This window comes from Miscanthus floridulus, chromosome 16 (assembly GCF_019320115.1).
Source record: "Miscanthus floridulus cultivar M001 chromosome 16, ASM1932011v1, whole genome shotgun sequence".
Taxonomy (NCBI): Eukaryota; Viridiplantae; Streptophyta; class Magnoliopsida; order Poales; family Poaceae; genus Miscanthus; species Miscanthus floridulus.
This window is the reverse complement of record NC_089595.1, coordinates 112,713,134-112,737,584: the sequence shown is the minus strand read 5'-3', so window position 1 is coordinate 112,737,584 and position 24,451 is coordinate 112,713,134. Positions and strand designations below refer to the sequence as shown.

The following is a 24,451-nucleotide window of genomic DNA, read 5'->3' as shown; positions in this document are numbered from 1 at the left end:
ATATATATATATATATATATATATATATATATATATATATATATATATATATATATATATATATATATATAGAGAGAGAGAGAGAGAGAGAGAGAGAGAGAGAGAGAACACTAGTGCAAAATTGTTCTTTTAAGGCTGTGTTTAGTTTGCGAAATAAAAATTTTTGGATGTCACATCGGATGTTTCGGGGATGTCGGAATGAGTTTTCGGATACTAATAAAAAAAACTAATTACATAGCTCGTCTGGAAACTGCGAGACGAATTTATTAAGCCTAATTAATTCATCATTAGCGCATGTTAGTTGATGTAGCACTTATGGCTAATCATGGACTAATTAGTCTTAAAACATTCGTCTCGCGATTTTCAACCAAACTGTGCAATTAGTTTTTTTCGTCTATATTTAATACTCCATGCATGTGCGGTCAGATTCGATGTGATAGTTTGAGGTGAAATTTTTTGGGAACTAAACCAGGCCTAAAATGGAGAAACTTTTTTTAATTTTAACCTTTTTTCAAAACTAATTTTAAATCTAACACGTCCATTTTTTTAAAAAAACTAACACTTTTTGCCGCGCCTATTACCCTGGCGTGGCCAAATGCCTGTGCCGCGCCATGCATGGTTGCGCGGCACAGGGTTGACGTGGCGGCGACCAGAAGCGATGACCGCTGACGGGGCAGGGCCTGCCGCGCCACCCATCTTGGTGCGGCAGTGCCCGCCAGGGGTCAAGGCGCGTCTGGGCCAAATAAAACCCCGCGGCCGAGCTCCCGGCCTCACGCACCCCTGCCCGCCCGCCCGCGCCGCTAGCCAGCCGACGCGCCCCGCCGCCGGCCATCGCCCGCCTCCAGCGCCCGCGCCTGCCAGCGCCCACGCCGCGCCCGGCCACTCGGGCGGCCCTCGCCCTCGCAGCACCCGCGCCGGCCGCGCCACGAACCTCGGCGCGTCGAGGCCGCCCGCTCCTAAGGTACCTCCCTCTCGGTTTAATATTATTATGATTATTATTGTTTTAGCATAATTAGTTTGTGATATACGTATGTAGTTTTTAGTTTTTAGGTTAGGATTTTGGGTTTAGGGATTGATTAGGTATTTGTTATTTAGTTTGTAGTTATTAATTTAGTTAGGGATTGTAGGGATGCGGTTGTCACTGGTAGATCCGGTTATTATTTAGTTTATAGTTAGTTATTTAGTTAAAGATTATAGCGAGCCAGTCGAGGGATCGTATTCCATTCGAACATTTTGATCGTAGGTTCATCCCGCCGTGGCCGTAACGCTGAGCGTAACTGGCTCCCTCGCTTCTTGGTTGGCTTTGTCGTACTATGATCTCTAGCCTCTATCCACGTCCCTAGCACATGACCATCGTGCTTTACCTCTTTTGCGCGCTTGTTTATCCTATCCTTGTGTCGATTTATTTTGGGTTAGAGTGAATATTTTACTTTGCAATGCTATGTAATGTTAATTTGAATTTTGTTAATTTGAGTACTCTAATGCTTTGTTTATCAATTTGTAACAGGATGGCCCATCCCACGCAGCACCCGTTGTACCCCATTCTTGAGGTGGAGTACGACGACTAGCACCGAGCACACATCTTGAGTGACAACGACGCAGAGGTGGCCTTGCCTCCTTTGAGGCCTCGCACGCACACCAGGGCGCACCAGTGGGACGAGCGTTACGCGCCGTACATACGGCGTGCCGGCATCCTCGAGCTTGTCCGTGTTGTCAACCACGGTCTTCCGCCCCTTGACCCAGCACTACTTACCGCAGCTGTAGATAGGTGCGAGTGCATTCTTTGTACGTAAACTTTGTTGTAACAAATTTGAGGCAACTAACAGTCGTTCTATTCTTATAACAGGTGGAGGCCTGAGACCCACACGTTCCACCTACCTTGTGGCGAGATGACCTTGATGTTGCAGGATGTGAAGGCTATTTTAGGCCTTCGGTTGGGGGGACTTCTAGTGACAGGGATAGTTGACAATGATCACTGGAGGGAGCTGGTGGCTCAGTTTACTGGCTTTGTTCCACCGGACGACGAGGCTTCCAAGAAAAATAAGTGAGAAATTCAAGCCTATTTAATATTTGCATCGCTTTACTGCAGCCATCGGGTCTTATTTTCTTTGGTAAATTTCAGGAAAACTTCTGGTGTTTCGTCGTCCTGGATCACGAAGCGCTTTGATTACTTGGACCCACATGCTGAGGAGGCTCAGATCGACAGGTTCGCTCGAGTGTGGCTCTGGCACTTTCTTGGTGCTTTCCTCTTTCCAGACGCCTCGGGCAACACCATCAGCTGGATCTTCCTTGACATACTATGCCAGCCATGGGAGAACATAGCGGCGTACAGCTGGGGCAGCGCTGTCCTAGCATGGATGTATCGACAGCTATGCGTTGCCTACCGTCGCACCTCAGGGTATGCGAACCTTAGGGGTTGCTCGTACCTACTCCAGGTTTGGTGTTGGGAACGATGGCCCGTTGAGAGGCCCCTTAATATGGGTTTACCGGTAAGTACTTGGGTTCATTATATTCTTCGATATGGTTACATATGATGAGTTTATTAATAGCTAATTCATTATCGTGTTCAATGCAGCAATGGAACGGGCAGGATACACTTCCTACAGCTCTGTTTATCTGGACGGAATCAGAGTTAGTTAGAGGGAATGCGAGGCGCAAGTACAGGGAGTACACGGACGGTCTCGACGTCCTGACATAGCACCAGGTTACGCTCTTTTTACTATCATACCTGTGTCTTGTTCGATATATACTATATCACAGCCTGTGGGGGTATTAACCCCTATACCCTTACGGCTAGGCTTGAGCCGGCCCGGATCAGGGGGTCCGGTCCACTGGAAGACGACGTGTGGCCCGGCCAACCTGTTCGGAGTCCCGCGCAAGGAGTCAAAGCGGATTTAGAGATCAAGCAAGATCCTGGTCGGTTAGAATAGGAATCCTTATCCGACCACCAATGACAATTGTAACTGGCTAGGATTAGTTTCCAGATCTGTAACCCTACCCCCGGACTATATAAGGCGGGCAGGGGACCCCTCTAAAAAACATCTCTCATTGACATACAGCAATACAATCAGACACAGGACGTAGGTATTACGCCTTCGCGGCGGCCGAACCTAGATAAAACCTTGTGTCTGTCTTGCGTCACCGTCTTGTTTGTGGCTTGCGCATCTATCTGCCGACAATCTGCTACCTTGGGCATACCCCTAGGTAGACTGCCGACCATATTTCATCGACAGTGGTGCACCAGGTAGGGGGTGTGCGTACTGCTCTCCAAGCAAACAAGATGGTCATCATCTCTGGCTCTGTGGCTACGCCGAACGGCCTCACATTCACCGTCAGCCAGATCACCTGGACCACTGGCTCCGATGACTTCATCGCCATGATCACGGAGGAGGCGCGGACTCAATCCGCGTCGACCACTGCTTCACCTGCATCGACTACGGCTCCGACCACGGGGGATCTGGCTCCGACCGTGGTGGACCTGGCTCTGACCACGGTGAATCTAGCTCCGACCATGGTGGATCTGGCTCCAACCATGTCCGCATCGCTTTCAGCCACGCCGACAACCCGTCATCCGCTTCCCCGCTACAAAGGGAAGCAGATCGACAACACTGACCTGCTCGACTCCATCGATTGGGTCAGCACCAAACTCGCTGAAACCCTAGCTCTGGTAAGTTGAATTCAAAGTCAACCTAATGAGCAGGTAACCGCTCCCCACAACAGATCTACCCGACCAGCTCGGGCCAGTCGTCCTACATGACTTGGTATAGATCTCGTGGTCATATCTACTCCTGAAGGGCGCTCCGCTCATCGCCGGCTAGCCTCCGCGACGGGTCTCCGGCTCTCTGAGTACGAAGCCTCGACGGAGGACTACCAGGCCCAGCCCTACGGCCTGCAAAACGCTGCCTCCAACTATGCTTACAATATACAACGCTGCTTGGATATGTGTTTTATACTTCGACCTCGACCAAAGCCACGCAACTTCGTCCACATGGTCCAGATTGGGGATTGTCAAGAAGGATCGGTCCACACAGTTCAAGAGGGTGGCTCAAGCTCTTCGTCCGGCACCGTATCTAATGCCTCTATTCGCACCGAGCTCCAGAATCATGACGATGAAGGCGTCGAATACGATCTGGATATCCCAGACCACATCCCGGGATACCCGCGATTCCCGTCCTTGCCACCAAGGCGGGGAGACTTGATCAACGTTGTCAGTAATGACGAACCACCGGCAGTCGGTGAGACAGAACAAGAAAGGCTGGCACACGAAGCACGCAATATTGATCGGTTTAATCGCCGATAAATTGAAGCCGCGGCGGAAGAGGAGGCCCAACGCATAAGGGTCTAGCCACGCGATCTTAACAACGCCTTTGACAGGGTGGGGGACAAGCAGGTCTTCCGGACTCCAAGTGCCAACATAGCCGTTGCTATGGCGACAATGCAACGACTACCCAACACCCCAGAAACTCAGGTAGTTCGTGATGATATACAAGCTTACCTGACGGCTGCCATGGCCCAGTCCGCAGAAATTGTAAATCAAGCCCGGGCTCCGTCCGTGTCAGTCGAATCAAGCCACAACCGCCAGTACTCAAGTCGCTCATAGCCACCCAACCAACGTGGCTCGCGCAACAATGACCCATTAGACAACCGTCAAGGCGGAAACGGTGGCCATGATGGTGGTCGGGATGACAACCGCCGCCGGGATGACAACCGTCACAACTTCCGGGACGACAACCGCCGAGATAACCATGATAATCGCCGCGATAACCACGGCCATAGGGTTAATCAGGGGGCAATCGAGATCGCCGTGATGGCAATAATGATCTCTGCCATTACCTCGGAGAACGCGATCGCATCAACCAAAGAGCCAATGATCGTGCATCCCACGAAAGCTATCGCCGTATGGAATATGATACTGCCCACGGCCCTCCAGGTTTGAAGCAGTTTACTCCGTGTCTTCGCCAAGTCATATGGCCCAAGAACTTCAAGCTCAAAAAACTTCAGAAGTACGACGGCAAGGAGAACCCCAAATTATGGGTCATGCTCTATGAAACCGCGTACAGATCAGCCATGGCTGATGAGCACGTCATGTCTAACTACTTCCCAGTCACTGTCGGTCATGCAGGTCACCAATGGCTGGTCAGCTTGCTGGCGAACTACTTCGATTCTTGGCAAGAGCTCAAGCAAGCTTTCATCGACAACTTCATTGCCACTTGCGAGCAAATCAGCAACAAATATGATCTACAACGGATTCAAGACCGGAAAGACGAGCCACTACGCGAGTACGTCCGATGTTTCTCAGAGATGCGCATCAAGGTCCTGTCAATCTCCGACAACAAGGCAATCGAGGCTTTCATCACTGGTCTTCGCTTCCATGACGCCCTACGGCACAAGCTCCTCCACAAGAGACCTGAATCAGTCACAGCACTCCTGGCCACTGCCAAGAAATATGCGGACACCGACGACGCTAAAAAGATAATAATCGAAGAAGCAGCAAGGGTTCCATGCTCCGACCACCCCCCACACCGCGACGACTACCGCGACAACCGTGGTCGGAATGACAATTTTGATCACCGCAACCAGCGCAATGACCTCCGCGACTACCGCAACCAGCGTAATCAGCGGCGTAATCGCTGTGACGATTACAGGGGCAAGCGTGCTCGGGAAGACGACGGCGAGGTCAACACCGTTAAGAAAGGTGGCGGATGTCGCAACTATGAAGAAGACTATGCCAAAGCATTGAAAGGACCCTGCCAGCTCCACCCCAAGTTAAACCATACCATGGAGAATTGCCACGTTCTCAAGTCTATCTACACGCGTCAACAGGCTCCGGATATGTCCGACAAGCCTAACGACGTAGGGGAATAGCGCAACGAGGACAATGATGATGAAGACACAGATCTCCGTCACAAGTACATCAAGCCAACCGATCGCGTCCACACCATCATTGCCTCGAGACCAAATGGGAACGCAAGCTGCTCGCCCACACCTGCTTGAACGTGGCCAACACCAACAACCTCATCGCCGATCTGTGGCTCCCTCCTTGGTCTCACCGCGAGATCTCCTTCAGTAGAAAGGACCAATGGGCCACAATATCGGAGCCAGGACGTTTTCCCCTGATCCTTGATCCTTGTATCAACAGGGTCCAGTTCGATAGAGTGCTGATTGATGGCGGCAACTCCATTGATATACTGTTCAAGAACAGTTTGCCGGCTTTGAAGATAACCCCAGCTGATCTCAAGCCGTACAAGGCATAGTTCTGGGGTGCTCTCCCCGGATAGAGCTCTACTCCTCTCGGGCAGATCACGCTACCTGTGCAATTTGGCATCCCAGACCACTTCCGCACTGACTACGTCAACTTCGTGGTCGCCGACTTCGAAGGTACCTACCATGCTATCCTTGGTCGACCAGCGCTCACCAAGTTCATGGCCATACCTCACTACAGGTATTTGGTGCTCAAGATGCCTACTGAGAAGGGGGTTCTAACTCTCAAGGGCAACGTGTACGCAACTTACACCTGTGAGGATGACAGCTTCAAAATAGTAGAGGATCACGACCTCTCTATTTGCATGGCTGAGACCATGCTCGACGCCAAGAAGACCCCAGCCGACCACCTAGAGATCCCAGACCTCGAGGCCCCCCACAAGAACATCAAGTCCAAAGAGCACAAAACGATCCAGCTGGTCGATGGTGATCCCAGCAAAACAGCCCTTATCGGGGCCAACCTGGATCCTAAATAGGAAGACGCGCTCGTCAGGTTCTTGAGGAGCAACGTGAGCGTGTTCGTGTGGAAACCTGCTGACATGCCCAGTGTACCTCGGAACTTGATCGAGCACTCCTTAAATATCGACGGCAAGGCCAAACCTATCAAGCAGAAGCTACGACGGTTCGCTCGCGACAAAAAGGAGGTGATTAGGGTAGAAGTTACATGGCTCTTGGCAGCTGGATTTATTAAAGAAGTGTATCATCCGGAGTGGTTAGCCAACCCAGTTCTTGTACGCAAAAAGAATAATGAATGGAGAATGTGCGTTGATTACACTGATCTCAACAAACACTGCCCTAAAGACCCCTTCGGCTTACCTCGCATAGACGAGGTCGTAGATTCAATGACCGGTTGCGAGCTGCTTTCCTTTCTCGATTGCTACTCTTGTTATCACCAGATCGCTCTCAAAAAGGACGACCAGATCAAGACATCTTTTATCACACCTTTCCGCGCCTACTGCTACACGACCATGTCGTTCGGGCTCAAGAACGCCGGGGCTACCTACCAACACGCTATACAGGCCTACCTTAAAGACAAGATGAAAGACGACCTCGTCGAGGCTTATGTTGATGATGTAGTTGTCAAAACCAAGGAAGCACATACCCTTGTTGACAACCTGGAACGCACCTTTGCAGCCCATAACACATTCCAATAGAAATTAAACCCAAAGAAGTGAATCTTTGGTGTTCCTTCTGGCATACTACTTGGCAACGTCGTCAGTCACGACGGCATACGCCCTAACCCGGAGAAAGTCAAAGCTGCCTTAGATATGAAGCCGCCCAAAAAGGTGAAGGATGTTCAGAAGCTTACCGGATGCATGGCCGCTCTCAGCTGTTTCATATCAAGATTAGGCGAAAAAGGATTATCATTCTTTAAACTACTCAAAGCATCCGAGAAGTTTGAGTGGTTGGAGGAAGCAGACGCTGCCTTCACACAGCTGAAACAATACCTTACGTCACCTCCGGTCCTCACTGCTCCCAGAGATGACGAAACACTCCTGCTTTACATTGCGGCGACTAATTGAGTGGTCTCCACTGCCATGGTAGTCGAGCGCGATGAGCCCAGCCACGTCTACAAGGTACAACAACCAATCTATTTCATCAGTGAGGTACTCAATGAATCCAAGACCAGGTACCTATAGATTCAGAAATTGATCTACGCCATACTGATAACATCCCAAAAGTTGAAACATTACTTCGATGGATATCGTGTGGTGGTCATGACTGAGTATCCTCTGTGAGACATCATTAGCAACAAGGATGCGAACGGGCGCATCGTCAAATGGGCAATGGAGCTATGCCCTTTCTCGTTGGAATTTGCAAGCCGAAATACAATCAAATCTCAGGCACTTGTCGATTTCATCGTCGAGTGGACAGACTTAAGCACACCTGCCTCTCAGGGGCCCGATGAGTATTGGAAGATGTACTTCGACGGTTCTCTCAACATCGACGGTGCAGGAGCAGGAGTTCTTTTCGTGTCACCATCCAAGGAGCAGCTCCGGTACGTCGTCAGGATTCATTTCCCAGCATCTAATAACGTTGCCGAGTACGAAGCATGCCTACATGGTTTGCGAATTGCATTCGAGCTCGGTGTCAAACGTCTCTATGTCTATGGAGACTCGGCTTTGGTCATCAACCAGCTCAACAAGGACTGGAACACGACCAACAAAAAGATGGACGCATACTGCAAATCGATTAGAAAGTTGGAAGGCAAGTTCTACAGCATCGAGTACACACATGTGGTCCGGGACAAAAATCAAGCAGCAGATGCGCTGTCAAAGTTAGGATCATCCCAAGCTAAAGTCCCACATGGCGTATTTGTTCAAGACTTGCTCACGCCTTCCATCAAAGAGGAAGATCCCATAGTCGACAAGCCTCCAGACCAGCTTTTGGTGGCTATGGTTCCGGCGTCAAACACCATCGAACCACCTCCGACCACTAAGAAGCCTGATTGGAGAGTACCTTTCATCAAGTACCTGATAGATGGTAGCGGTTACACCGATCGGACAGAAAACGAACGCCTGATGCGGCGTAGTAAGCAGTATCTGCTCGTCGATGGCAAATTGTGGCACAAGAACGCAAAAGAGGAAATCTTGATGAAGTGTATAACCCAGGAGGATGGCGAACATCTCCTAGACCAAATCCACTCTAGCTCCTACGGCAACCATGTAGCCTCCAGAACACTGGTCGGCAAGGCCTTCCGAGCAGGGTTTTATTGGCTGTCAGCTGTAGTCGATGCAGAAAAGCTAGTCTACCATTGTGAGGGTTGTCAGTTCTTCACAAAAAGAGTCCACGTACCAGCACATGAGATTCAGACAATACCAGCCTCTTGGCCTTTTGCATGCTGGGGACTGGATATGATCGGGCCCTTCAAGCCGGCTCCTAGGAAATTTACATGTGTCTTTGTGCTGATCGACAAATTTTCTAAGTGGATAGAGTACATGCCTCTGGTACAGGCATCTTCAGAAAAAGCTGTCACATTCATCGACTAGGTCATCCACTGCTTTGGCATACCCAATAGCATCATCACTGATCTGGGTACTCAGTTCACCGGGAACGCCTTTTGGGACTTCTACGATGAAAGGAGCACAGTGGTAAAATACGTCTCGGTGGCACACCCTAGAGCTAATGGACAGGTCGAGCGGGCAAATGGTATGATCTTGGACGCACTTTAGAAGAGGATGTACAGAGAAAACGACAAAGCTCCCGGAAGATGGCTCAAAGAGTTACCAATCATGGTCTGGGGCCTCAGAACCTAGCCCAGTCACAATACCAGCGTATCACCATACTTCATGGTTTATGGTGCTGAGGCAGTGCTCCCAGCAGATATAGCCTTCAGATCAGCACGGGTAGAGAACTTCGATGAGGACAAGGCCAATGAAGTGAGGGAGCTAGAAGTGAATAGTGCAGAAGAGAAGCAGCTCGATTCTTGTGTATGTACAGCCAAATACCTTATTGTTTTGCGTAGTTACTACAACAAGAACGTTAAGGAGCGGTCCTTCATGGTCGGGGACCTGGTCCTGAAGTAGAAGATGATTCAGGCTTGTGTCCACAAACTCACAACTCCATGGGAAGGGCCCTTCATGATCAAGGAAGTTACAAGACCAATGTCTTACAGGTTAGCTCATCTGGATGGTACAGACGTACCCAATTCATGGCACATCGACAAGCTTAGGCATTTCTATGCTTAACTGCTAAGATATGTACTCCTCTTGTACTTTTGATTTAATTCAATAAAGCTACTATGATTTCTCCGACCACTCTAATGTAATACTTCAAAGTCTACTGTTATTCTAACTCAACCAGTCAAAACCGACCACCATTCCTTCCTGAGTTTTCAGAGTAGGCCCTGTCTCTGGTTCTTCCCAACGTGTGCATGGGATCTGCTCTCTACGCTACGGATGATTGGCAGGTCTCCTCTAGTTTGACTTGTCTGCGTCTACGTGTGCACAGGCTACGCACCTTACACTCCGACCACATGGCAAACTAGGGCCGTATAAACCTTTCATAATGATGTGTCGACTAAACTGGTACAACTAAATAGAACGATAACATGTTCTCACTTAGTTACACCAACACAAGTTCCAAGCTTAAATACATTTTCCAAAAAAACAAACAAGCTTATGCTGATATACAGTTACGTTATTACAAGCTTGCCTGAAAAGGTACAAGTTTACAATAACACAACTACATCCTTCTTCTACAGCTCTAGCCTATCCTGTTGGCTGGTCAGGGCACGCGGCACCTGCAGCCCGCTGCTTCCGACATCCTGCTCGAGTCTCGAGGACTCTTGTACTGGTCGAGCTGAAGAGGATGGCTCCGCTGATGCCTGGCTAGTCGAGACCGCAGGCTTTGCCGGTTGGCTCACAACTGATGGCGTTTCTAGCTGACTTATTGATGGCGTACCCTGTACAGGTGTTGTCCCACCTCCACATAGGTTAATGTCGCCAATTATCTTTGAAGATAGGTCCAGCTAGGTCATCCGAAGCTCCTTAGCCTTGTCTGGATCTACCTCCTTCGGGTATCCAGCTTCCAGGCACTTGAGATCGATCAGGGGGTAGTGGGCACGCACCATGCTTAGCACATGTGCGCCTATGTACTCACCCGCCATCTTCACAAACTCTTGGAACCATCCCCATGCCTTTCGGCATCTATCGACCAGTCCGAGCTGCGGCGTCCTTAGCACTTCCTCTGTAAGCGCTGGGTCGATAAGGTTGAGGACGGGCAAAATGCCAGTTGCCACTTCCTGGCACCGATTCTTCCATGTGTCCCGATCCTCGGTGATCTCTAGGCATCGCACCTTCCAGCCGTCAGATCTTTCATCACGGTTTCTAGATGCTTCTTGGCATTGACTTTTAAAACTGCAAACCGCACAAGACATTAAAATGTCATGCCATGACAAGATAAGGCGGGCAACAAAGTGAGCAAGGTGGTCTGGAACACTTACTTTTTAGGCCCTCCTTCATCTTGGCTGTGTGGTCCCAGAGTTGCGACTGGTCGTGCGCCAGTTTTTTGTTGTCCTCCTTCAGGCGACCACACTCTATGGCCACACGGCTATTCTCTTCTTGGAGATGGACTACTTTGGCTTCTAAGCCTGCACTACAGCTGTTACTACCAACAATACAACAACACATGCCATGCAATTGTTGTGATAAAGTGACAACTTACTTGTTTTTTCCTGCTCTTTGTTACTGAGCTAGACGACCAGGTTCTGGTTCTACGCCTCTTGCTCTGTCCTCTCATGGTTGGCGGCTTCAAGTTGGTGGCGCAAGCGTTCCACCTCAGCCGCCAGTTCTTTATTGCTTGCTATGATCCCCTCAATCTGGTCGAAGCACTTCTTTCGGTACCTTGCGGTCTTCATTAAGTCCTGCATGTAAAAAGCTAAGTAAGACAGTTTGACTGGATAGCAGGATCAGGTGGTCAAGCAAAACATACCTGGACTTCCGTCACCAGATGTTTCACCGCTCATTCAACTTTCATGGTCTCTTCGACCTCTGGGATTTCCTCTTGAACAACCCATTGGTTGTTCCGCCAGCGCGACACATATACATGTTGTCATTTGTCTTGGGGACGGCCCAAGACCTCCTCTACTTCATCCTCTTCGGCCTCTTCTTCGGGTAGCGGTGCTAGTCTGGAGTTTGCAGCTTCTACGGTCACTATGGCCTTCCCATGGGCTGTAGCATCGGCAAACATGCTTTGTGCCACCTTCGACTGTTGTTCCTCGGTTTGGTCTATTTCCCTTGGTGCTGAAGTGTCCCCCTCAGTAGGGTTAGTGCTCGGAGCAACTGTACTTGGCTTGGCTCTCCTCTCGACCACCTACTCGGGGACTATTGTCTGGCCACTTGTCTGCTGAGGCTCTGGTGGACTTTCTATTGTAGGTTCCTCCATGGCCGGCTGCTGGGCAGTTTTCTCTGACATTGCTGGCGGAGCTACGCCGCTCCCGGCTAGTTGGTCGGGATTTTCGGTGGACGCCGACCTAATATATCCGAGATAAGTTCAGAAGACAACAGTATCCAATATAAATTGTAAGCTAACATCAAGGTTACAAATACTTACATGTTGGAAGCACGGAATGATGTGGTGAAGGCATGTCTCTTTGGTCGTGCTTGCTCCGCGTGCTATGCGGGTGCCACCTGGTCTCCCTCTACGACCAGCATCGGCGCCAGGGCTTCATGCTCGACCCCTTTGTCGCTTGTCTTTGGCGCTGTGGGGGTATGCGATGTGAGTCCCACTGGTACGGAGGAGCCACCTTGCTCCGTCGACTCCAGTTGCCTCCTCCTCTTTCGAGGGACGAGCCGAAAGATGTCTGCATCCTCTGTGTCATCGTCCGACAAAGTCATGATTGCCTGACGACGCTTGCTAGTCGCCGGCTGCTTACCAGCAGCTCTGGCCGTTGCTTCCTCCCCAACTCCGAGCACGGCCCAGTCCATGTCCTCACCCCCAGTGCTGGTCTGGGTGGTCGGGTCAGCAACTTGCGGCCAATCTACACCAAGGGGTGGCGACACAAACACTGTCGCTCTATCCCGACCATTAACCTGGGAAAAAATAGGCGATCACACAGTAAGTTTCTACTACAAAATGAGATTACGGGTACAAGGCAAGTTAAGTTACCTTTGGGGGAGGTCGGGCAAGCTTGAAAGCGTGCTCGATGGCGCTCAATCTAACATAATTTAGATCAACTAAGTTGAATAGCTCTCCAATTCTGGCTCTGATTTCGATCTTGTCAAGCGCCTCCTACCTCGTTCTCGTTGGATCTGCGCTACCTTGGTACTCATAGCCAGGATGTACCCTCCTCTGGCAGGGCTGGATCCTTCGGCTGATGAAGTTCCCGACCACGCTCGGACCATCTAGTTTCTTCCACAGGATCATCCCAAGAAGTTCTGAGATCTGTTCCAAGTGCTCGGCCTTCTCCGACTAGCTGTTCTTCTTCTTCGGAATGAACCCCACATCGCACAGTGTGATCATGTTCAGCTCTTCGCGGATGTAGAACCACTTCTTGTACCAGTCGTCAAGCGACGTGTTCCAAGGGCAGTGCAGGTACTGGGCCTTCATCCCATCACGAAGATTGAGGTACACACCTCCGGCTATCTTCGATCCGCCGCTTCCTTTCTTCCGTAGACAGAAAAGACGGCGAAAGAAGTCAACATGGGGCTGGAAGCCACCATATGCTTCGCAAAAATGAATGAAGGTGGAGACAAGAAGAATCGAGTTGGGATGCAGATTGCAAATCCCAACCTTGTAATAAAAATAGAGCCCTTGAAGGAAAGGGTGCACTAGGACCCCAAAACCCCGCTTGAAGAAATCTTCGAAAACCACAATCTCACCTGGTTGTGGATCGGGGTACCCCTCGCCCTCCGGCACATGCCATCCTGCGAGTTCCTTGTTGTGGAGTACTCCCATGATGATGAGGTCTTCGATGGTCTGCTCGTTGCTTCTTGACTTCCACCACTCCTTCACCATGACTCTGGCTTTCTTTTGGGCGTCACTCTTCGCCATAAATCTGCCCTTGCTGATGAAGGTGGATACGGTGGAGGGGTGATTGGTGATGATTTCGGAGGTATTAGGGTTGGCAAGAGGAAGAAGAAGGCTGCGGCGGCGAATGGTAATGGGGATCGGTAAAAAGTAACTTACCAGTTCTATATTATAAATAACCAAGAGTTCCGCCGTTTCGTCTACCCGAGATTCTTGGGAGACGTGCGCACGCGCCGTAGACGGTTGTTTTCACAACCTCGAGATCTATGCCAATATATGCGCCTCTTTGTTATCAGTGTATGCGCCTCTTCGTTGCTAGTGTGAGAGGGCCCACATTGACGCACCTCCATACAGGTGCCAAGTGAATGTTTGCTTGAAAGGACAAGAAGGCAGTATGACGTGCTATACCCGTCTACTTTTTTGACCAGACATATCAGATTGGACTTGACAGAGTAAGAAGATAAATAAATACACCAAATAATAGTACAAGTGGCATTTGTTTCTTCGCCGCATGTCTCATGCTCAGGGATGGTCCAGACCACTGTCGTGCTCGGGGACTGCCTAGACCACTATCGTGCTCGGGGACTGCCTAGACCACTACCGCGCTCGGGGACTGTTCAGAGCACTACCGTGCTCGGGGACTGTCCAAACCACTACCGTGCTCGGGGACTTCCAGACCACTACCGTGCTCGGGGACTGCTCCGACCACTACCATGCTCGGGGACTGTTCCGAACAACGCTCGGCGACTGCTCTCCTCGGCTACATGTGATGTGTACTTACATACAATCGAGAGGCATTTATTTGGACCTTGCTACAAGGCTTATACTTCGCCTTCCAGCAAGCTCGGGGACTACATCGGTTTAGTTGTACCGTTTTGCTTGACACATCATCCGAAGAGTTTGTGCGGCCCTAGTTTGGCATGTGGTCGGAGTGTGAGGTACTGTGACCTGTGCACACATGGACGCAGACAAGTCAAACTAGGGAGGACCTGCCGATCACCCGCAACGTAGAGAGCGGATCCCATGCACGTGTTGGGAGGAAAACGGAGATAGGGCCGGCTCTGAAAACCGTAGAAGGAGTGGTGGTCGGCTTGTACTGGCTAAGTTAGAATAACCATAAAATTCGGAGTGACGCATTAGAGTGGTCGGAGAAATCATAATTGCTTTATTAAAGTAAATCGAAAATACAAGTAGAGTATATATCTCAGTAGTTAAGCATAGAAACGTCTAAGCTTGTCGATGTGCCATGAGTTTGGTACGTCCGTGCCGTCTAGGTGAGCTAACCTGTAAGACGTTGGACGTGTGACTTCCTTGATCATGAAGGGTCCCTCCCATGGGGTTGCGAGTTTGTGGACACCAGCCTGGTTCGTCTTCCACTTCAGGACTAAGTCCCCGACCACGAAGAAACGCTCTTTAACGTTCTTGTTGTAGTACCTGCGCAAAACAGCAAGGTATTTGGCCATGCGTACACAAGAATCGAGCCTTGCCTCCTCGGCGCTGTTGACTTCTAGCTCCCGTACTTCATTGACCTTGCCCTCATCGAAGTTCTCTACCCGTGCTGATCTGAAAGCTATATCTGGTGGGAGGACTGCCTCAGCGCCATAAACCATAAAGTATGGTGAGACGCCGGTGTTACGACTGGGCTGAGTTCGGAGGCCCCAGACCACGGCTGGTAACTCCTTGAGCCATCTTCCGGGAGCTTTGTCGTTTTCTCTGTACATCCTTTTCTTTAGTGCATCCAAGATCATGCCATTTGCCCGCTCGACTTGTCCATTAGCCCTAGGGTGCGCCACCGAGACGTATTTTACTACTATGCTCCTTTCATCGCAGAAGTCCCAAAAAGCGTTCTCGGTGAACTGAGTACCCAGATCAGTAATGATGCTGTTGGGTACACCGAAACGGTGGATGACCTGGTCGAGGAACGTGACAGCCTTTTCTGAGGATGCCTGTACCAGAGGCATGTATTCTATCCACTTAGAAAATTTGTCAATTAGCACGAAAACGCACGTAAATTTTCCAGGAGCTGGTTTGAAAGGCCCGATCATGTCCAGTCCCCAGCACGCGAAGGGCCAAGAGGCTGAAATCGTCTGGATCTCATGTGCTGGTACATGGGTTCTCTTGGCGAAGAACTGACAACCCTCACAGTGGCGGACTAACTTCTCTGCGTCGGCTACTACAGACGGCCAATAGAACCCTGCTCAGAAAGCCTTACCGACCAGTGTTCTTGAGGCCGTGTGGTTGCCACAGGAGCCAGAGTGGATTTGGTCCAGGAGATGCTCACCTTCTTCCTGGGTTATACACTTCATCAAGATTTCCTCCTTTGCGTTTTTGCGCCATAACTTGCCATCGACGAGCAGATACTGCTTACTGCGACGCATCAGTCGCTCGTTTTCTGTTCGATCAGTATAACCGCTACCATCTGTTAAGTACTTGATGAAAGGTGTCCTCTAGTCTGGCTTATGGGTGGTCGGAAGCGGCTCAGTTGTGCTTGTTGCCGGAACCGTAGCCACTAGTTGCTGGTCTGGAGCTTTGTCGACCGTAGAATCTTCGTTTTCAATGGAAGGCGTGAGCAGATCTTGGATGAATACGCCATGTGGAATTTTGGCTCGGGATGATCCTAACTTTGACAACGCATCTGCTGCCTGGTTCTTGTCCCGGACCACATGTATGTACTCGATGCCATAGAACCTACCTTCCAGCTTTCTTATTGACTTGCAGTATGCGTCCATCTTTTCGCTGGTCGTGTCCCAGTCCTTGTTGAGTTGGTTGATGACCAGAGCCGAGTCTCCGTAGACATAGAGACGTTTAACACCAAGCTCAACCGCAATGCGTAAACCATGCAGGCATGCTTCATACTCGACGGCGTTATTAGATGCTGGGAAATAAATCCTGAGGACGTACCGGAGCTGCTCCTTGGATGGTGACACAAAAAGAACTCCTGCTCTCGCACCGTCAATGTTGAGAGAACCGTCGAAGTACATCGTCCAATATTCGTCGGATCCTGGAGAGGCAGGCGTGCTTAAGTCTGTCCACTCGACGATGAAATCGATGAGTGCCTGAGACTTGATTGTAGTACGGCTTGCAAATTCCAAGGAAAAGGGGCATAGCTCCATTGCCCATTTGACGATGCGTCCGTTCGCATCCTTATTGCGAATGATGTCCCCCAAAGGATACTCGGTCATGACCACCACACGATATCCGTCGAAGTAATGTCTCAACTTTTGGGATGTTATCAGTATGGCGTAGAGCAGTTTTTGAATCTGTGGGTACCTGGTCTTGGATTCGTTGAGTACCTCACTAATGAAATAAATTGGCCGCTGTACCTTGTAGGCGTGGCCCGGCTCGTCGCGCTCGACCACCATTGTAGTGGAAACCACCCAATCGGTTGCCGCAATGTAAAGTAGGAGAGTTTCGTCTTCTCTGGGAGCAGTAAGTACCGGGGGTGATGTGAGGTATTCTTTTAGCTGCGTGAAAGCAGCGTCTGCTTCCTCCGACCACTCAAACTTCTCGGATGCTTTGAGCAGTTTGAAGAACGGTAGCCCTTTTTCTCCTAACCTTGATATGAAACGGCTTAGAGCGGCCATGCATCCGGTAAGCTTCTGGACATCTTTCACCTTTTTTGGGGGCTTCATGTCTAAGACAGCTTTGACTTTCTCTGGGTTAGGGCATATGCCATCGTAACTGACGATGTTGCTGAGCAGTATGCCAGAAGGAACGCCGAAGATACACTTCTTTGGGTTTAATTTCCATTGGAATGTATTGAGGGCTGCAAAGGTGCGTTCCAGATTGTCAACAAGGGTACGTGCTTCCTTGGTTTTGACAACTACATCGTCAACATAAGCCTCGACGAGGCCGTCTTTTATCTCGTCGTTGAGGCAGGCCTGTATAGCGCGCTGGTAGGTAGCTCCGGCGTTTTTGAGCCCGAATGACATAGTCGTGTAGCAGTAGGCGCCGAAAGGCGTGATGAAAGATGTCTTAATCTGGTCATCCTTTTTGAGAGCGATCTGGTGATAACCAGAGTAGCAGTCGAGAAAGGAGAGCAGCTCGCAACCGGCGGTTGAATCTACGACCTCGTCTATGCGAGGTAAGCCGAAGGGGTCCTTAGGGCAGTGTTTGTTGAGATCAGTGTAATCAACGCACATTCTCCATTCATTATTCTTTTTGCGTACAAGAACTGGGTTGGCTAACCATTCCGGATGATACACTTCTTTGATAAATCCGGCTGCCAAAAGCCATGTAACTTCTACCCTAATTGCATCCTTCTTATCACGAGCGAACCATCGTAGCTTCTGCTTGATTGGTTTGGCCTTGCTGTTGACATTTAAGGAGTGCTCAATCAAGTTCCGAGGTACACCGGGCATGTCGGAAGGTTTCCATGCAAACACCTCCACGTTGCTCCTCAAGAACCTGACGAGCGCGTCTTCCTATTTAGGATCCAGGTTGGCCCCGATGAGGGCCATTTTGCTGGGATCGCCATCGACCAGCTGGATCGTTTTGTGCTCCTTGGACCTGATGTTCTTGCGTGGAGACTTGAGCTCTGGGATCTCCAGGTGGTCGGCTGAGGTCTTCTTAGCATCGAGCATGGTCTCGGCCATGCGAATAGAGAGGTCGTGGGCCTCTGCTATTTTGAAGATGTCGTCCTCGCAGGTATAAGCCGCATATATGTTGCCCCTGAGGGTTAAAATTCCTTTCTCGGTAGGCATCTTGAGCACCAGATACCTGTAATGAGGTATGGCCATGAACTTGGTGAGCGACGGTCGACCAAGAATAGCATGGTAGGTGCCGTCGAAGTCAGCGACCACGAAGTTGACGTAGTCAGTGCGGAAGTGGTCCGGGGTCCCGAATTGCACAGGTAGCGTGATCTGCCCGAGAGGTGTAGAGCTCTGTCCGGGGAGAACGCCCCAGAACTGTGCCTTGTACGGCTTCAGGTCCGCCTTGGATATTTTCAGGGCGGGCAGGCTGTTCTTGAATAGTATATCAATGGAGCTGCCGCCGTCGATCAGTACCCTGTCGAACTGAACCTTGTTGATACAAGGATCGAGGACCAGGGGAAAACGCCCTGGCTCAGGTATGGCGGCCCATTGGTCCTTCCTGCTAAAGTAGATTTCACGGTGAGACCACGGAGGAAGCCGCGGATCAGTAAGAAGGTTGTCGTTCTTTGCTACGTTCAAGCAAGCGCGGGCGAGCAGCTTGCGTTCTCGTTTGGTCTCAATGGACACCTTGCCGCCAATGATGGTGTGCACGTGATCAGTCGGCTTGACGTATTTATGACGAGGGTCTGCAACGTCGTCGTCGTTGTCCTCGTTGCGCTGTTCCCCCACGTCATTAGGCTTGTCGGACACACCCGGAGCCTGTTGACGCATGTAGATAGTCTTGAGGACGCGGCAATTCTCCATGGTGTGGTTCGACTTAGGATGGAGCTGGCAGGGCCCCTTCAATGCTTTGGCGTAGTCGTCCTCATAGTTACGACGTCCGCCGCCCTTTTTCACGGTATTGACCTCGCCGTCGTCTTCCCGAGCACGCTTGCTCCTGTAATCGTCACGGTGATTGCGCCGCTGATTACGTTGGTCACGGTGGTCGCGGGAGTCGTTGCGCTGGTTGCGGCGGTCAAAATTGTCGTTCTGACCACGGTTGCCGCGGTAATCATCGCGGCGTGGAGGGTGGTCGGAGCGTGGGACCCTTGCTGCTTCTTCATCGATTATCTTTTTAGCGTCGTCAGCGTCCGCATATTTCTTAGCGGTGGCCAAGAGCGCTGTGACTGATTCAGGTCTTTTCCGGAGGAGCTTGTCTCTTAGGGCGTCGTGGAAGCGAAGGCCGGTGATGAAAGCCTCGATTGCTTCGTTGTCGGAGATTGACGGGACCTTGATGCGCATCTCCGAGAAACGCCGAACGTACTCGCGCAGCGGTTCGTCTTTCCGATCTCGGATCCGTTGCAGATCGTACTTGTTGCCGGGTTGTTCACAAGTAGCGATGAAATTGTCGATGAAGGCCTGCTTGAGCTCCTGCCAAGAGTCAAAATAGTTCGCCGGCAAGCTGACCAGCCATTGGTGACCTACATGACCAACAGCGACTGGGAAGTAGTTAGACATGACGTGCTCGTCAGCCATGGCTGATCGGCATGCAGTTTCGTAGAGCATGACCCATAATTCGGGGTTTTCCTTGCCGTCGTACTTCTGAAGTTTCTCGAGCTTGAAATTCTTGGGCCATATGACTTGGCGAAGGTGTGGAGTGAACTGTTTCAGACCTAGCGGGCCATGGGCGGTGTCATACTCCATACGGTGATAGTTTTCATGGGATGCACGATCGTCGGCTCTCTGGTTGATGCGAGCACGCAGATCACGTCCACCGAGGTAATGGCAGAGATCGTTATTGCCGTCGTGGCGATCTCGATTGCCATCTGGATTCGCCCTACGACCATGGTTATCACGGTGATTGTCGCGGTTATCTCGGCGGTTGTCACCTCGAACGTCGTGACGGTTATCCTTTCGGCGGCGGTTATCGTCCCGACCACCATCATGACCACCGTTTCCGCCTTGACGGTTGTCCGACGGGTCGTTGTTGTGCGAGCCACGTCGGTTGAGCGGCTGTGAGCGACTTGAGTATTGGCGACTGTGGCTTGATTCCACTGAAACGGATGGGGCCCGGGCTTGATTCATCTCTGCGGTCTGAGCCATAGCAGCCGTCAGATAAGCTTGTATGTCATCACGGACTGCTTGGGTTTCGGGAGTGTTGGGCAGCCGCTGCATTGTCGCCATGGTGATGGGTACGTTGGCGCTTGGGGTCTTGAAGACTTGTTTGTCCCCCACCCTGTCGAAAGCATTGCTGAGGTCACGCGGTTGGACCCTTATGCGTCATGCCTCCTAGTCCGCTTCAGCTTCGATTTGCCGGCGATTAAACCGGTCAATATTGCGTGCTTCGCGTGCGGTCTTTTCTTGCTCTGTTTCACCAACCGCTGGCGGCTCGTCATTGCTGACAACATGGATCAAATCCCCTCGTCTTGGCGGAAAAGACAGAAATTGGGGGAAACCCGGGGCGTGTTCTGGTAGATCCAGATCGTATTTGACGCCTTCATCTTCGTGACGCTGAAGCTCGGTGTGGACAGATGTGTTGGATGCGATGCTGGATGAGGAGCTGGAGTCCCCCTCTCGGATCGTGTGGACGGATCCTTCTTGATAATCTTCAATCCGGACCATGTTGACGATGTTGCATGGCTTCGGCTGAAATCGGCGTATAGGACACAGATCCGAGCGGCGTCGTAGATTGTACGCGTAGCTGGAGGCAGCGTTTTGCAGGCCGTAGGGCTGGACCTGGTGGTTCTCCGTCGGGACTTCGTACTCGCAGAGTCAGAGACTCATCGCGAAGGTTGGCTGGCGATGAGCGAAGCACCCCTCAGGAGTAGATACGACCACGAGATCTGTCCCAAGTCGCGCAGGACGACTGGTCCGAGCTGGTCGGATAGATCTGTTGTGGGGAGCTGTTACCTGCTCATTAGGTTGGCTTTGAATCATACTTACCAGAGCTAGGGTTTCAGCGAGTTTGATGCTGACCCGATCGATGGAGTCGAGCAGGTCGGTGTTGTTGATCTGCTTTCCTCTGTAGCGGGGAAGCGGATGACGGGTTGTCGGCGTGGCTGTAGGCGTGGTCGGAGCCAGATCCATCGTGGTCAGAGCCGTGTTCACCGTGGTCGGAGCCAGATCCATCATGGTCGGAGCCAGATCCATCGTGGTCGGAGCCGTGTTCACCGTGGTCCGAGCCGTAGCCGATGCAGGTGAAGTAGTAGTCGGCGCAGGTTGGATCCACGCCTCCTCTGTGGTCATGGCGATGGAGTTGTCGGAGCCTGTGGTCCAGGTGATCTGGCCAACGGTGAACGTGAGGCCGTTGGGCGTAGCCATGGAGCCGGAGATGATGACCATCTTGTTTGCTTGGAGAGTAGTACGCACACCCCCTACCTGGCGCACCACTGTCGACGAAATATGGTCGGCAGTCTACCTAGGGGTATGCCCAAGGTAGTAGATTATCGGCAGACAGATGCGCAAGCCCCAAACAAGACGGTGACGCAAGACAGACACGAGGTTTTATCCAGGTTCGGCCGCCAAGAAGGCGTAATACCTACGTCCTGCGTCTGATTTGTATTGCTGTATGTCAATGAGAGATGTTTTTTAGAGGGGTCCCCTGCCCGCCTTATATAGTTTGGGGGCAGGGTTACAGATCTGGAAACTAATCCTAGTCAGTTACAATTGCCATATGTGGCCGGATAAGGATTCCTATTCTAACCGACCAAGATCCTGCTTGGTCACCAAATCCGTCTTGATTCCTTGTGCGGGACTCCGATCAGGTTAACTGGGCCGCACGTCGTCTTTCGAGTGGACCAAACCCATCGATCCGGGCCAGCCCAAACTTAGCCGTAAGGGTATAGGGGTTAATACCCCCACACAACCCTAGATACATTACCTAATGTTTGAAGTGATTTTTTATTTTTTGTATTATGTAACGGTAGGATGCCAAGACGTGGTAAAGCTAGTAAGCAAAGGTAATCTCTTCTAAACGTTTTATATTATGTTTTCATTTATGTGCAACAAATAGAAAAACCCTAGGTTTAGGGTTTAATGTTCATTGCTTTCGGTTCTTAGAACAAATTTGTTTTAATTGTAGTTATGGTCGGATGACCGGAAATGCCTTCGACCCGTTGCCTATGCCTAGTGGTGTTCCAGTTCCCATGTGCTTTTGCGGCGATCCTTGCAAGGTAGCCAAGTCCGATGAATAGGACACGTATAGGCAGAGGTATTGGATGTGTGCCAATTTTGCGTTTGAGCCTACACTTCGTCAGCGCCGCATTAACAAGATGGTGAGAAATTGATGTTGTTTAAAATTTATTTTGTGTCAAATGAAGTCTTGCATGATTTATTTGTTTTGTAACATTTGCATTTGTTGCAGACCCCTCCACCGCTCTTCGATTTTGAGCAGTGGATCGACACTGAGATCAAGCCGAAAGACAAGGAATGAATGCAGAAACTGTTACGGTGGGAGGCAGAGGACAAGGAGATGATGGAGAAGAGACGCAGAGAGGAGGCTCTAGAAAAGGAGCACAAGGAAGAGGAGGAAAGGAGGCATGTTGCTTCGCACAGGGAGGAGAGGGAGAGGAAGCTTGAGCATACGCAGCGAGCGAAGGCAGCGATGGAGGACAATCCCGATGCCCAGAGGAAGGGAAAGTGGCCTCGTTGCACTCAGTAGTCTTCATAACTTGATAGATCTATGGTATATTCACGAACAATGTTGTTTAACCTTGGACTTTGCATTGTGTTGTCATGTAATGCACTTTTAGTTTGTCGTCATGTACGTCAAATGTTGTTATGTTAATTAGTGTGCTCTATTACTTGACCTTTCATAGTATTCATTGGTTTCATTATTTGTTGTCATAATATTGAGTTTAATATTGCATAGGTAGTGAAATGAGCTCAGGTACTGCAAATAAAACATAACAAAGTAGTGGATTACCTAATTCAACACACACAACACATGAAATGACATGTGATAACATGTACCAAACTAGGTTACAGAGGTCCTGGACTAAACCTAACATGCCTTAGGTAATTGAAGCAAACAATGCACATAAAATGACATGTGAGAACATGTGCCAAACAAGGTACATATTTTCTTCGACTAACCCTAACATGTCTTAGATGATTAAAGGAAAAAAACAAACACATGGATGTGGCCCGTTAAAAAGATTGGTTTGTCCTAGTAGTGTGGCCACATAGCAAATTGTGTTGCACCTTCTCCAAAGTATCCTCCCATTGTTGGTGGTGGTGGCGGCGGGGGTGGCGGCGGAGGACCCTTGTTCTTATGATTAGGGCAGGTGCAATATGGATCATTACAGAGTGCCTCCTGTGAACTGGCACCATTGTTGTCCTCTTCCTGTTCATCGTCCTTGTAGCCACTGCTAACTTCCCTTTCAAGATCAAAGATATGGTCCTGCAGGTAGTAGATGTACTCCGCATGCGGATAAATAGGTCGAGGATCAACCCACCTAGTGAACCCACAGTTTTCTTCAGATAAGGAAGACTGCAGTAAATATGCCATGTAAGTTGTATAGAAGCGGAACATATAGAAGAAACAAATATTAATAGCAATTACCCATGCTCGCGGGCATTTGAAGAAACGTCGGCCTCCATCTATTCCCTCGGTGAACATCTGCACTAGGCAGTCCTCACCATGCATGCATTTAATTTGGCCATGCTTCTTTCCTTTCATCGTATCCTCTCAGTGGTGCCTCTTTGGTGAAATCGCTTTTGCTCTCAACTGGGAACCTCTCATAAAGAGCTTCCTCAAAGAAATCTAGACCAAGAGGACCCTCCCATCCCCAGGTAGTTCCTTTCCCCTTTCCTCTCCCTCTGGACGACCCTCCAGACATTGGTACTGCAATGGAAGAAAATGTTGAGGAGTGCTCTTTCTTCTTGTTGTGTGTTTGAATGAGAGGGAGAGAGGGGTTATTTATTGGTTGAGAGGAGGAATGGAGGCCTCTCAATGTGCCATGTCAGCGATCTATGTGCCTCTTCGTCTCAGCCGTTGGATCAAACAGTAATAAGATGGATGATAGAGATAGAGTGGAGTTGTGCTTCCTTGCATGCCGTTGTACCTATAGGTGTACTATTGTCTGAAAAGCCTAGATTCGTTCACAGTTACTGAAAAGCCTGGTGTCGGTGTTTCGTACAAGCACTGG

The 24,451-nt window shown here is 50.2% G+C and overlaps 1 protein-coding gene across 1 annotated transcript; it reads left to right on the top strand.

Moving 5' to 3' along the window:
• Positions 1 to 658: 658 nt before the first annotated feature.
• Positions 659 to 22,734, top strand: LOC136511308 (uncharacterized). The gene is made up of 2 exons (XM_066505423.1): positions 659 to 961; positions 22,666 to 22,734. Exons 1-2 carry the CDS (start codon positions 659 to 661, stop codon positions 22,732 to 22,734), a joined length of 372 nt encoding a protein of 123 aa, XP_066361520.1.
• Positions 22,735 to 24,451: the final 1,717 nt, after the last annotated feature.

Excerpts from the sequence above, each read along its gene's own strand:
- LOC136511308 (XM_066505423.1), top strand. The coding sequence starts at position 659 with ATGACCGCTGACGGGGCAGGGCCTGCCGCGCCACCCATCTTGGTGCGG. Across the intron at positions 962-22,665 it reads CGAGGCCGCCCGCTCCTAAG|ACCCCTCCACCGCTCTTCGA; the intron begins GTACCTCCCTCT and ends CATTTGTTGCAG.